This window comes from Triturus cristatus, chromosome 2_1, assembly GCF_964204655.1.
Source record: "Triturus cristatus chromosome 2_1, aTriCri1.1, whole genome shotgun sequence".
NCBI lineage: Eukaryota > Metazoa > Chordata > Amphibia > Caudata > Salamandridae > Triturus > Triturus cristatus.
Window position 1 is genome coordinate 654588663 of NC_140581.1, and position 15747 is coordinate 654604409.

The following is a 15747-nucleotide window of genomic DNA, read 5'->3' on the forward strand; positions in this document are numbered from 1 at the left end:
TAAGGACAAAATCATTTCATTTTAAAACATCTTTAATGATACACTGTCTATAACGTTTTTATTGTGGCTATCAATTCTTCAACGAACTGCACATACTTTACCGAAGCAACTTTGTTCTAAGTTTTATGATTTTAAAAGTATAATTATCCATTTAAAATAAATTCTTGCTTCTACTCACAAACTTAAACCTTACATCTGAAAGCTGCAATAGTCCGCCTTTAATACCACATGCCAACTTAAATGAGCGTTGTAAAACTTGTACAGGAATAATTACAATGTTGATACCTCCAGGCCTAATGTTTAACGAGTCACAAAACCAAAGGTAGAGCACACACTTGCTATATCAACATAGCTCAATAAAACGCTGTGCGTGCACATGAAGTATCTTTTCGAAAACTATGAAAATTAATTGCAAAGAGGCTCAGTTTCCTCTTGTGAAGCGTCCCAACGTTTTAATTATTGTGCGTTGCTAATTGCAGTGGCAGCTTCCAAAGAATTCAAAGCAACTGTTCAAGATGGCGCTCCCTGTGCGCACGTTCCTCTTGAACACGCGCTCTAGCTGCAGGCACTTTTGACACCAGATGCAATTCAGCATCTCAAGAAAACACAACGAAAACATTCCAAATATTAGCCTGGCCTTTATTGGGAGGTAGTCAATCCCGCCTAGGGGAGAACTGAGCAGTTTCCATTGTTTTCATCCTAATAAAAGCTGCGAAGAAGCAGAGAGCCCCTGTCTTCACAAAGTTTACTTGACGATTAGGTAATTAGCCTTGTTTCGAAATTTAGACACAGGTCTCAGTAAGTCATTCCTACATCACATTTCTTTACTCAGCCCACAAAAATTGAATTCCATGGATTCTACCACCCTGGTCTGAAAAGTAAAACGTTTATTGTGGATTAGGGGTTTTATAATCTATCACCAATAAAACGGTTTACTACTTTTCAGAAAAGGAACAAAGGGAGTGACTATGAAGTACAAATGTATGTCAAAGACCACATTTGTGATGTCCACCAGGCTGTAGGTGGTCGCCTTGGTGAAGATCTCCGGAGACAAGTGGCTGCTGCTGGATCCAGGGGGAGTACATTAGGCCTTGAACACTGGATAGCCATAATGGATATATATATATATATATAGAGCGAGAGAGAGAGAGAGAATTTGTTCCCAGAAATTCATTAATATATCTCATGTCTAAATTAAGAAACATCAGGGGAAAGACTTCTGAATTGGTCTTTAGATGCCAAGTGGGAAAAACAAGGGGCATTCTACTGGTTGCATAGAAATACTGTCTGAAACAAAAAGACAGCATTAGACACCAATGGCCAGTTCTAAGGTGCACGTAGATTTAAATGTTATCCATAGACACGCATGGGATCTCACAATGCCCACATGCCAGCAACTGACTCCAGTAAGACATATTTCTAACTGGTGAACTGGGATTTCAGCTAGACTTGGAAAAGGGTTATGAAGACGGTCCTTCTTTAACCAAGCTGGTACACATATACACAGCCGAACCCTTAACAAATATGGCTGCAATCTTATTCTGTTTCAGTTTATCAGATACAGCAGAAGCCCAGGTAAAAGAACAAATAGTCATGCCATGGTTCAGGGCATAGACGTGCTACGACTGTACCCGTCTTCTGCAGTCTCTGTGCAGACTATGGAGCTGCGTAAGAAGTCAGTATTTGCACCCAGGGATTTTCAGACCCTGCACTCTCTCCAGTTACCTCAGTTCCATTTTCTCGAAAACTATCACAGGTGAACATTTTTTTTTTCATTTTAAGACCAAGGAGATGCTATAAATACACATCGTGGACAGCGCAGAGCGAAGAGGCTTGTCATACCAAGGTAGTGCTGAGAATTAAGAAATTTTATGAGCAGTCCCCTGCAGTTCATAGTGGATGAAGACAAAGGAGCTTTTAATGGCTCGAGGATTGAAGGACTGTGGCGAGACAGAAAGCGCACAAGTTGTTGCTAGGAAGACTTAGCTAGTCTGCCACCAGTGCTCGCCACCAGTGCTCGTTCAGTTTTGCCACGCATACCCATTTGCAGTGCATGTCCTAGCAGATAGCTACACGTACCTAGCCAGTTTGCCATTCGATCCTAGTCTGACTGCCAGAAGTAACCGGCACGTTTGTCATATGTGCCCATTCTGCCATGGGCAATCTGATATTTGCATTTAGTCCATTTCCTATATGGGGCCAGACAGATTTCTGTGTACTGAGCCCGTGTGCCATGCATACCAAGCCAGTTTACCATGCATGCCTCATCAGTATCTTCTGAAACTGGGTATCTGGATACATAGAGCTAGCCAGGGGTCAGTATGTACATATCCAGTTTAAAACGTGATCCTAGTTATTTTTCCATGAAAGCCTAATCAATTTGCCATATATAACTGGCTAGTTGGCAATATGTAGCAGGGCAGTTGGCAGATCTTACCCACTAAACTTGCCAGATGTACTTAGGTAGGTTTATGTGTCCCTGGCCAGTTTGCTATCTACAAACAACAAGTACCCTGCATAAGCCCTGTCAGAATGCTAGTTATATTTGGCCAATTTTCAATGCGTACTTGGCTGTTTGCTACAAATACCCTGCCAATGTGCACGGAATACCTGGTCACTTAGTGGATATACTAGGTAGGCCCAGGCAAAATTTAAATTACACCATATCATTGGCATAACTTCAGCAATTTTGCATTATGCTTGTTACACGAAAATTCACATAAAAACAACATGTTCACACCAAGTTATCGCACTGGAACAACACGAACAACCAAAGCGCCAGTGGCTGTTACTCGCATTGCTTTTTTTTGCGTAATTATTTACCGCAAAATGCATCCTCGCACGAAAGATTGACACACGGGCACATTTCACCCTAAATCATAGCACCAGGAATGAATCTCCATTTTGCGTAATTTTATTAAATTTTCCTGAGATTTCACGTAATTATGCAAAAGCAAATTACACAAATTTCGCACACCCCTAGTACTAGGTCAGTTATCTATGTTAGCCATGTCAGTTTTGAGTCAACATTCACAAACTACAGACAAATGTAGAAGAGACTTCTCAACACAATTCTGTGCATAAAAAAATGTTCTGTTTCAAAACATTTGTGGTATATTACTGCATGTCCTCCAAACAAGACATACAGAAAGCGCTATTTCACTGTTGCTTATGAGCTACAAAAAGTGTTTTCATTGCTATTCTCCATCAAACGTAGTAGTGATGGAATTATCCAAGCCCAAAGCTGCCATTTTTTATCTACTAAAAACTGAGGCAAGGGGCTGGGTGGGTTTCAGACTACAGCCAGCAAACAAGGCGAAGGAGGTCAAAATGTTTCTGTGTTCCCTTAAATTAACTGACAGCAGCCAGAACTAAGGGGGCACTGGTGCTGCTTCTGTACAGGCAGCGAGGACCCATGAAAACATGACCTGTGACAAAAAACAACGCTCTCATCTCAAGCCAAAGCGCTGCATCAGGAGCCATGCCGGTGAAGGTAGGAGATATCACACATACTGGGTAAAGGGGCTTGCTTCACATCTGGTTTCAACCAGGAGCATGCAGTACCCAGGTGACCGGAGCAGAGTCATGGTGTTTCCCTTGCAGGGAGGGGGGCACTTTCATGAAGCTAAGCAGAGACGGCAGCAGAAGCTGCTGGTTTGTGCAGTAAACCTCACATTTCAAAGGTAAACTGTGAGAGGATGTTTGCCAGAGTTGTGCACACATATAGTTTGCATCAGTACACATATCTGTGCACGTGCGCTCTGTCTCTCTCGATATATATATATATATATATATATATATATCAATATATATATTACAATGCAGAGGCCAAGTAATTTGTAAATGTCACCCGCACCCCATGATGGCAATATGGAAGAACAATATTACATGTTACCCGTCATATAATTTCTCTTGTACATTACGCTGCTATTTTGGGACAGTAAGCTTGAAAAAAAGGAGTAGTTTTCACACATGGAAATGTTTATCGATAATAGAAAGTGGAATACTGGACTACACTGGTTGGGTGGGTGTACAAAAATATTGATGGAGTTAGGAATGTATACCAAATACTGTTTGCTTTGTTGGACACACGTTGTCTCTGTAGCAGGGAGGGATTGCTGAAGCAGCAGTTACAGCTAACAATGGACACACCTATAATTTTCAGGTTTTGTTCACTTTTTATGAACAATATGCCCATTGCTCAATGGATGAGAGTACGGCTGTGCGGAGAGGCTTGGGGCTGCCATTAAGACGATGAACCAACCCCATGCCTCGCGGGGATCAGTGATACACGGGGTTTTATGCTAATACAAGTAAACGTGGAACAGGTTTACAAATGTGTGTGTAGAAAGTTGAGAAATGAACGAGGTGTGTATTTGGGTACTATACACACACACACACACTTACTAAACATGCACAATTCAAGAATAGCCCAGCCTCGGGCTGTGGGGAGGGGCAGGGGCTGAAGGGGGAGAGATGGCACTGAAAAAGATGAGAACAAACGCGGGTCCCGCCGTGATGTTCGCGAGGGCCGGCTCTTCCGTGTTTCCGAGGTCCTTCCTGTGAGGAACGTTATAGATTAAGTTGGAAAACCTTGGTGGGAAGGGCTCGTGCGCCCTTTGTTGGGCAGGATGCTTCTAAGAAGCAGAGATTATGTTGCAGACACAAGCCTGGGCAGTAAATTAAGTGGACGGGAAGCGAGTACCTGCACTTCTTTCATGTTATGGGAGAGTACCTGCACTTCTCTGACGGGGTGCGATACTTCTAATTGAGGGGGGGGGTGGGGGGGGGAGAGTACCGGCACTCGGTTGCAAACAGGTTCTCTGGGACCGTGAGTACCTGCGCTTTTTTAAATTTCCATTTCAAGCACTGTACCCGGGCTGGATTATGCGTTTGACCACGAACTGCGGGTGCAGCTGCACCGTATGCACGCATGATTACTGGATATGATGGTGTATCGAGTGTGCTGCACTTATGTAACCGACTTCAATGTGAAAACATCCTAACTTCGTGCCCTCTGGAAATCAGACGCATTGCTGCTACGTTTTACCGATAATTCGTTAGAAACTGTCATGTGTAATTAAAAGACAGCCTGGACCAGGACTCGCGGACCGTGAACGGCTCATAGACTTCAGCGCCCGACTGGGTCACGTTTCACAAACATAAAGTATCAATAAATCACGTGCCCGCCTGCCAATCGAGGGCACGGAGTCTGGTAGCTATCCCCGGAAAGGGATGAGGGTTGCTGTCACAATTCCCCTTTCCCACAGAATGTGCGGGGCACGTCTGTTAATCGCTGCCTGTTGCTGAAGAGACCCCCTCCAAGCCGGCCAGATAACATGCGTTACCACCAGGCGAGGAAAGAGCCACGCCGACTCCAGTACACTGTTCAGCATATGCTGCATATTACCAAGCGCCAAGAAGTCCCCCGTGCCGCTCTCGCCCCAGCCTCGGACTAGCCCCTGGGTTCGACAGGGTCAGTATACCAAGAGCTACACACATGATCAGGCGCGCAGCATCCAGTGTGGGCAGAAAAGGGAGACTTTACTGAGTGGTTTGTCGTGGGAATTCGTGTTTTTTCAGATTGATGCCCGCTCGTTATGGACGAGGAGCTGAAGCAACCGGCAAGACTAGCGCGCTGACAGGGACGGGAAGCGACCCTCCGACCAATTAAATGGCGCCGAGCCACCCAAAAATGTTAATGCCCAAACCATGACTTTCAATGGATAAGTGACAGCAATGCCCCGAGACACCTGTCGTCCCGTCTCGTGATGCGCCTGTACTACACAACCACAACAGCAGGGCGAGGTTGGCACCACAGACAGCAATAAACGGGGCAGCCGGAGCAGGGTGGAGGCTGGAATCCACGGTACAGCATGGCGGGCACGAGTGGATGAGGGTGCCTCCTGCCTGCGGAACGGCAGCAGTGAGGTGTGCAGGGCAGCGGGTGCCTGTTGGAGGGTAGTGAGCGCGGGGCGGCTGGTGCCACGGGAGGAGATTGGTGCGCCTCTAACTCCCGTCGTCTCTAACCCAGTGGGTCTTGCGCCCACAGGTCCCGCGTGCCAGGCAGTCGGCACCGGCTTACAGGTTTCAGCGTCCGGGGAGCCACATCCGTCGCTCTTGACACACGTGTGCCACGTGCGATGTACTTCGTTTACCGTGATCTTCTCTTAACTATCACTGCGCCACGATGCGCAAGAAACCACAGTTTTAACAACATATTTAATACCCCAAGGCACAGATCGTGGGCGCCCCTCTCCCGATAGTGATAAGGTGAGTTCGTAGGGACAGGCCGTGGTTGCACTTTTCTCACCCCCCCGCGCCTTGGGTACAATCCCCGGCGCCCATAGCATCCTTGAGGTACCGGCAGTGCACAGATGGTACAGTGGACACCCAAGCAGAGGCGGCCGGAGAGCGCAGGGAAGATGAGCCATTGTGCACATTACACCTGAAGGGCCAAGCCAGGACACTCAGATGCCCACTCCAGTACCAGGGCGACTGCACTGTGTGTTGCCTCTTCGTAGGCGCCCTTGGTGCCCAATGGTCACAGAACCGGGCGCCTCCTGAGGGGAGCGGCTGTGAAATGCAGCCCGGTTGTACCATGCTAGTACACATAGTGTGCGGGCATGTACACGTGTGCGGTTCCTACTGTACAAGGCGATGTCTGCACACGCTGTGCCGTGCAGAGCATGTCAGGCTGCAGAAGGGCCCAACCCGGAGTCAAATACAGAATTGTTTGCTGACATGCAAAGAGCTCGTTACATGCAAAGTGTATCTTGCACTGAGTGCATTCTGTCCATCCTTTGCGTGCAAGTGCACACAATGCACGTGTACTGGGTGTGTATATAGAGTCAGTGATGGGTTTCTGCGCGGTGCCGGCGCGGGATAGTTGCGTTGAAGGCGTGGGATGGGCGCATGTCGAATATTCTCTGTAAGTTGCACGTGCTGCGTCCATGGTACACTGTGCGCACATTGCGTGTAATGCGTGGTTTCCATTGATCCCAGCTAGACTGCTGTGTACGCGTATGTCGCGCGCAGTATGTATCAACCCAGTACAAGGATGAACCGCATCTAACATTTAACTGTGCGCCATCTGTAATAGGTGCACTGCAGCGCATGTGGAAAGTGCTAATAGCACACCGTGAGGATTGCACGATGTGTTCAGTGCTTCTTCTGTGCAGAATCTGTAATATACGCAGGGAGAACGGCACAACTTAACCTGTGTTTATGAACGTTCTGCGTGCGGACACCACTGCCGAGGTACGAAGCACACGGCGTGTGCATTATGTGTAGATTATGATCTATTCGTGCACGACGCCATGTGCACTGCCTGCTGTATATTAGAGTAGTGCGCGTGTCCCATTTTATTGCTCAGTAGACTTACATGCTATGTGAACTTTGTACATCATGCATTTTGCGTTGTACAAAAGTGCAGCTTTGCAGTCTGAGATGTGAACATTAAACACCGTGATTAGCACGTGCAGTGATCCGAATGTGAAACAAGTTGTATGCACCCTATGTGCAAGGAACTGTGTGCACTTTATACGTGCATTGGGCAGCGCACGTGAACCTCGGTATGCTTCGTGTAGTGTCACTAGTGTGTAAAAGGTAGTAGTTGCTTAGCGCACTATGTACCTCTTTTGCGGATTGTGTGCGGTAAATGGGTGCATAATATGTAAAAGCCACCATATGCCTCGTGATCTATCCACTTCAGTGTCCTTAAACTCGTTGTGCTTTGTGCAGTGCATGCTTTGCGTAGAATGCCTACCCCTCGTGTGCAGCGTACTACACACACAATCACTGCTCGTACCTGGGGTTGCTGCTGTTCCAGTACACGGCGTAGCGGTCGGCCACCGCCTTGGCCCCGGGGTCCTGGCTGCGGACGCACATCCAGAGCAGCAGTAGGATCAGCGCCAGCATGTCCACGTGCGGCATCTCGGCGCTCCTTGCTTCTGGGCGGCGGCGGCGGCAGCGGCGAGCGGGCGGCTGTCCTGTCACATTCACGCGGAGCCCGGCAGGCGCTCCCGGCTCCTAGGCTCCGGCTCCTCCGGCTGGGGTGGCCCCGTTAGCGGCCCCGCGGACTCCCGGGCTGCATCAGCGCTCGCCCGGCTCCAGCGGCGCGCTGCGCGGCATGGCTGGGGGTGTGCGCGCCCCGCTCCCTCCTCTGCAGCCGAGGGGTCCCTTTATAGACGGCGTCCCGAGCCCCGCTGGCTCCGGGGGCAGACGCCGCTCCCTGGCCGCCGGCCGCCACCAGTCACATGCATAAAGATGAGCTGCTCCCCAGCCCCTTCCTCCAGCCACGGGCGCGCAACAAAAGTCTCGGCTACAAAAGGCGCTCAGCCCCCGGGAGACAGCAACTTGTGAGAAACGCACCAAATAAAATCCTTGACATCAGAAGAGGCAGCAACAACAACAGCAACAAAAAATAATAAATAACCTTTCCGGCACTTCACAGGGGGCGAGGCGGCTGCACCCCTCCTCCTCGGGCAGCAGGCAAGGCACACCAGCTAAAGATGAAAGGCAGCCCCCTCCACACACAAAAATAAAAAAGTCCACGAAAATGAAAAACTAGCTGGTGATTGGAGGGGCAAAAGTCAGTTTTGGAGATGAGAACAAATGTGCAGAGGGTGGTGTTAAGCAGGATGTATCCTCGCAGCGACACGCCTTCTTTTTTTCTGAATGGGCGGCTCAGAGACCCCGCATGAGGGGTGAATATAAGAATGATAACAACGCGTTTCCTCGTCCCTCCCTCACAACACCACGCCGGCTCCAGGAGGCTGGCTCTTCCAGCGGCAGGTACATCCAGTGTCCCGGGGAGCTGGGTCTCCACGGTCCTAGGGGTGGGAGGAGTCCTAGCAGAGGAAGAGTGGCCAAGGCTGGCGACCATGGGCAGTAAGACACACTTCAGTAGGGGAGGGGGGAGACACGAAGGTGCGGGGGCGAGACTGGACACTGCCAACAGCCAGCCACTGAAAGGGGGAAAAAAAAGAAATTCTGTGTGCCAGCAACAGCCCTGTTCTCGCACATCGTCTTTTCCTATGGGCTCAGTTCTGATTGGTCCGCTTGACCTAAAAGAGGCGTTTTCCAGAGCCCATGGAAAAGAAAATAAACCCCGCCCCTTTCCCTCCTTGAAACATGACTAATTGAATTACAGAGCGATTTGGGATGGTTCAGACCCGCTGGAGGCTGCCAGCTGCGGGGGGTTACCTCTCCGTCGGGGTGGATGTGGTGTCACACACAGCGGCAGTCTGGAGGGCGCAGCGTATTAATCACTGAGAGGGCGGTGCACCATATGTATATCTTTAACCTCTAAGGCTGGTGACACTTAATCAGGTGCTCCTGGAAGGGATGTGTCGGGATCAATGCAATCTTGCTTGTAAATTGGAACACCGAAGCGCAGAACCTGCAGTGTGAATTTGGAGCCTTTACAGCAGACCCTTGTACGAGTGCCTACATTTAATGTATGCATTTGCTTTTGATTATGTATTCCACATGGGTTCTGCAAAATACATGTATGTAGTAAATTGCTGTGCACCTTTTCCATAACGCACCTTCTTGTCTTGCATATGTGATGATGTATAGGTGTATGAAGATGGTACACAATTTTACAATAAGACTAATCACCATTTTCCACGCGCAGCTGCAAATATTTATAATCATTGCACGCAGGCAGCTGTGTTTGTGGAAGCAAGTGAGTAACGCGTGTGTACATTTCCCCTCTCCGCACATAATAAATGCAGCGCTCACAAAGTGTGATTGCAAAACAGCTGAAGGGCGCAGCGCCGTAGATGGCATCTGTGCACTGCGCATCCCTTTAGAAACAGCTCCGTGCAGGCGCCCTGATAAGGGACGCACAGCTCACGGTTACCAGTCTCATTTTCCAGCTCTGCTTCTTATTCCTTCCCACCCCCATGCTCATCATCACACATCGGCTATTTTACTGTATCTGATTTGTGTTTTTGCCTCTTCTAGGCTTTTAGAAAGCGCCCAGACTCCCTCTAGTGGGCATTTTGTTGAAACACTTCAAAACGTCCCCTTATTTTATTCATGTTTTTTTTTAACGTGTTGCATGAGGGCTAGAGAGCGTATTTGTGGTCAGAACTGATCAGTGTGCTTCTCACATACACCCTCGCGCTTATAGAAAGATTTTCTTTCCAGTTTGCGCATTACAGAGAAAGCGCAATTATAAATAAAAAAAACTATGCATGAGTGGAGTACCGCACGCGAAATCTCCCAAAAATACAACAAAAGAACATTTGCATCGCTGTGACTGATACATCATTTGTTTATTTAGGCATTTTATATAGCGCGAACATTACCCAATAGTGTCAGAGCGCTATACCGTAGACCTATGGCGGTGATTTTTATCTTTTTGCAGTTTTATATAGCGCAAACTTGACCAGAGCGCTTTACATAGCAACAGTTGCGTTACACAAGGACACACATTCATTTTTTATGAGGCACGGGGAGATTAAGTGATTTGCCCAGTATCACAGGATGTTGGGCTGACATTACGGAGATTCAAACCCAGAATCCCCAGGTCCGAGGTCGAGCGCCTTAGCCGTTGGGCCAACTCCTCTCTCCGGGATAGTTACAGAGTTCAAGAATTCCCAAAAACAGGGCCATATGTATGAGGCCAATTTGCGATCGCAAACGCTGAAATTTGCAGAATTTCAGCGTTTGCGATCGCAAATTAGCATTGTGCAATGTATCACACAAAAACCCCTAGCAAAATAAGGAATCGCAAATTTTGCGATTCCCTATTTTGCGGCTGCTTAAATGCGATTCCTTAAATGCAATGTAAGAAACACAAAAAAAGTGTGATTTGGCCTTAAGGAATCGCAAATTACCACCAACTTCAAGTTGGTGGTAAATTGCGATTTCACTTAAAAATGCACTATTTTGCATTTTTTAAAGTACCATGTGGCGCACAGCACGTATGTGTGCCACATGTGCACACATGCATATTTCAGGGGTGCAACAGGGTGTCCTTTTGGCACCCTGGCACCCTTGAAATTGCATTCTCAATTTACGATTCTCTAATTGGTAATCGCAAATTGAGAATGCCTTCCCATTCATTCCTATGGGCCTCCTAGCCCATTGGAATGAATGGGAAGGTATTCCTTATTTGCGAATCTCAATTTGCGATTCGCAAATAAGGAATATGTGGGATTCAAAAATTATTATCGAATCCCACATACATTGCATTTTGTGATTCTCAAATTGTGATTCGCTGAAAATCGCTACACATGCATATTTCAAGGGTGCAACAGGGTGTCCTTTTGGCACCCTGGCACCCTTGAAACTGCATTCTCAATTTGCGATTCTCTAATTGGTAATCACAAATTGAGAATGCCTTCCCATTCATTCCTATGGGCCTCCTAGACCATTGGAATGAATGGGAAGTTATTCCTTATTTGCGAATCTCAATTTGCGATTCGCAAATAAGGAATATGTGGGATTCGCAAAATTATTATCGAATCCCACATAGATTGCATTTTGTGATTCTCAAATTGTGATTAGCTGAAAATCGCTATTTGAGAATCACAAAACTCTATTTTGATACACATGGCCACCAGTCTCATAGGGGCACATGCATTAACATAAGGAATTGTGATTGCTTGATAGCGATATTTTAGAAATCGCTATTTAGGAATCGCAATTTCTTATGCATGCAGGAATCGCTAAAGAAATTGTGATTCCTACATATTCCTTAAATGCGAATTGCAAATTGCGATTCTCAATTAAGGAATAGCTTCCCACTCATTCCTATGGGCCTAGAGGCCTATAGGAATGAATGGGAATTGCATGCACAATTTGCGAGTACAAAATAGGTACTCGCAATTGCGCATGCAATTTAAAGGGTGCAAGCGTGCCAAAAGGACACACTGATGCACCCCTGAAATTGCCATGTGACCACATGTTGCGCACACCAACTTTAAATTGATGGTAATTTGCGATCCCTCGTTGCAAAATCGCAATTTAAAATTGCATTTAGAGAATCTCAATTTGCAATTCCCTAAATGCATTCTCAATATAAGTAATCGCAAATTTTGTGATTACTTAAATTGCGAATTTGCATTTGGGTTGATGCATCCCAAATGCAAAAATACCGAATCTGCCCCTTTGCGAACAGTATTTAGAATGATGCATGTTCACCTGAAGCTCTAGAATTACAAAATGATAAATCATTATAAAAAAGGGAAATAAGTTATTGAACAGGTAATTATTTGCTTTTTATATATTCCATAGCACTGGTTTTCAGCCTTTTTCGACGCACCTTCCACTGTGGGAGATTCATTTTTGTGGCTAATTATTTTCCCTGTTCCTCGAATAAACCTCTTGCCCTCAAACGATAACGGCAATCTCTCTCTGGGGCGGGACGTTGGTGAATGGCCCATTGCAAGGCGGTAAACGCAGCGTCATCAGCCATTGTTAATCAGAGTTCAGGTGTGCTCTTTCAACACGCAGCGAGAGATGGACGATAAGGGTCAAGGTCAAGAGTACAAGGGCAGTAGACTGACCCGAACGAGGCCGTGCTAAGGGCAGAGCCACTGCAATTATGCGGCAGAGGAGGACCAAATCATGCGTCAGGGTTGCCTAAATTATGTATGGTGACCAGATTTTGAGAAGGAAAAACCAGGACAGGTCAGATATACCAGTAGACCAGGTCCGGCTTTAGAGGTTGTGGCGCCCTGTGCGACAATGTTTGTCGGTGCCCCATCCCCCCAAACAAACATTATTTTTTGTTTTGAGTTGTATGGTTTCTCAACCACATATTAAATATATACAGGATACATTTTAGAGTATATAAAATGGATGCTCAAATATCATGTAAACGAAATAAAGATGGGGAACAGATATTATGACACCATCAGTCACACTACCATCAGCTACTACCCAATCGTGGCCCTCTATAAACACCTGGAGGCGACTCAATTAAAATTATGCACTAGACGAGAGAAATATGCTGCTTAAAAAAAAAAAAAAAAGTAGCATCCTGGAAAAGCAAGCCCTCATAGGGAATGCAAGATTAAGTAAATCATGTGAAACGTAAGTAGAACAGCGTGGTTACCTTAACACTTTTACACTCGTTGTTCAGAAATCAATGAGTGTTTCTAACAGAAAAGTTAAGGATATGACTACAGGGCCCGGAAGGTACCCGTTTCCATGTCCATTGCGTATATCCTTACGAAATGTACGCAGTATGGCTTAAAAAGACCACATCCCTGAAAACAGAGCCACGGTACACATTTTACAAACTAAAATAAGAAAAACAGCTGATAAGGATCACTTTAAATGTTTACCACTCCAGTCATCAACCAGGTACTGCAGTACCTCCAGGAATTGTGCACTTCCCCACCAGTGGAAAACAATACTGTTCAAAGAAAGACGAGAAAACGAAAGTAAAGTGGCGCTAATGTGTTTCGGGGCGAATGAAACCAATCTGGCCACTTTGTGACTGCTCTGTCATGCTTTATTTAGTTATTTCTTTTTCGTATTTTGAACCTTTTTTCTCTTCATCCCGAGGCTGCACTTTGTTTTAAACAGAAATATGTCAGAAAAAGACATTTCCAGCAAAAGTGTTTCTTTCTTTTTTGGATCCATTTCACAGGGGAACAAATGATGAAATGTAGAGGAAACAGAGGGTAAGAGAAGTTTATTGAAGTCAGGGTTTTTAGCAAGTGAAGAGCAGCGAGAGAGAGACAGAAAGAGAGCGAAAAAGAGGAAGAGGAAGAAAGCGGGGAGGCAGCTGACAGTGGCAGAGCAGGAGAAGAGGAACGATTAGTGGTCTTCCGAGTGGCTTAGTCACCCAGCAGGTTTATTAAGGTAAGATTAATGGCCAAAGTGTCCACTAACCATTCCACAGACTTAGTAATATTGAATTCAGTCTCATATTTTCAGCTTCAAAACATTTTCAATTCAAATTATTCACAATTAAATCGTTATTTATCTGATATTACTAACAAGCATTAGCAAACCCATTAGGTCTGCCTTGTTTTAGCCATGTGTTCATTGTTGTATGATATGTTTGGATGCCGTAGCAGAAAACTCAAGAGAAAGGCACTCAAATACTGACTGGTCAAATTGTACACCATGCAAAACAAAGGATTAAAGTTCATGTTTTATCCTATGCCCTTAACTGCATAGATCGCACCTCTCGGATACGAAGCAGGTGACAAATGGCAGTGGATGGCGAGAACACAAATCAAAGCTGCGCGTGTTGAGTAATAGGAAACGCAGAACAAGTGTACTAGGATACAACCGGGGAGCCTCACAATTAGCACAAAGTTAAACAAGCATTGGCATAGACAATAGGTCTCGCTTTTGGGACCTTATAAGTGTTTAGCCATGCAACAGTTGATGTTGTTGCACCAAGGATATTGTGCTGCATAACGAAACACTTATAAGGTCCCAAAAGCGAGACCTATTGGCTATGCCAATGCTTGTGATTGGAGGAATTTTAGCCTTGTTGTAGTTGGGTGAGGTGAGCGCGTTCACCTGAGTTCCGAAAGGAAAGTCAGGTTGTCGTCAAATATATTGCCCAGGTTTTTAACCTTTTCCACCGAGGTTGACAGTGTCCCCACATTTTGTGGCCTCCAGGTGTGGGACCAAAAGGTGAAGGACTGGGTTTTTCTAAGACCCAGCGGTGCCAGGGAACAACACCTGAAACCTTCATGGGTTACCTGTTCTGGTGTACCAAACACAGAGACACGGGACACTTCCAGCGACGTCAGAGATCAGCGTTTATTTACTGCAGGGATACAGAGGTCACAAGAAGTACACAGCGTGTAGGTTCTCGGAGACTGCTTCAATTTGCAAAAGTGGATCGCTCCTTTTATACACGTTTTTCCCATAGAACAGTATAGTGAACAAAGATTACAACTCAGTTCCCATAATAAACTTCAAAAGGGTCGCGTTCATGTTTCAGGAGGCCGGAACATAATTACAACAGTATTGCCAGTTCCCAACTGTAAAAACATATCCTCTCTACAATAAAACACATTCCATCCTGATCGTAAACACATTAGGAGAAGGGGCAAGAACAGATGCAAAGAAAGGACAAGGATGCACAACAGGTTAAAGAAGAGTGTCGGGGGCAATAAAGGAAACTTGATAACGGGATCAGAGACACCGTGTCTAATGTATGCATGACTGAAACAATAGACCGGCACGGCAAGATGAGCCTTGAGCGGGGCCATCTGCCTTCGTCGTGTCGTTTCTCTCGTCATAAAAGTCATACTCAAAGGAACACGTGTCCCTCGTGTAAGCTTGGGAGTCCCAGGGTCACGAAGCGGACGAAGTCCGTTCGCTGGCTACTTGAGGGCAAGAAACAAAATGGATGCCGTATCTAAAATGGAACCCGAGGGGTCAGATGAACAAACCCGAAAATAAGACGAACCATACGTGGTTGCGTAGCGAAACTGCGTACACCCACTATACTCGTCATTTGCGGTTCGTAGATACCCAACTCATCCATATTCGTCACCACCCAAAAGTGTCGTTCCGTCCCACACGGAACCTCAGACGCTCCTTTTGCCCTCATGTAGGCAAGCACTAGTCAAGATCGGAATCTATTTCAATGTTCATCAGATCGTTCAATTGCTGCTGGAACATCATTCTATTCATCAACGTTTCCTTGGTAACAGATGGTCGTCTTATACACGTTGTAGCACATAGGCCACATAAGGCAGGACCACACTGTACACAAAGACAACACGTGAACAGAAACGTTACAACAACTCC

At 46.2% G+C, this 15747-nt stretch overlaps 1 protein-coding gene across 2 annotated transcripts in view; it reads right to left on the reverse strand.

The window, feature by feature from the left end:
- The window catches only part of EFNA5 (ephrin A5), a 405801-nt gene extending 396797 nt beyond the window's left edge, over positions 1–9004 (reverse strand). Inside the window, exon 1 of one of the 2 annotated variants that reach the window (XM_085632573.1) lies at positions 7811–8084. In XM_085632573.1, the coding sequence (XP_085488699.1) occupies positions 7811–7935 (125 nt within the window). In that variant the 5' untranslated portion in view covers positions 7936–8084. Of the gene's footprint in view, positions 1–7810 lie in introns of both variants that reach the window. The other variant, XM_085632574.1, reaches the window with a different exon arrangement.
- Positions 9005–15747: the final 6743 nt, after the last annotated feature.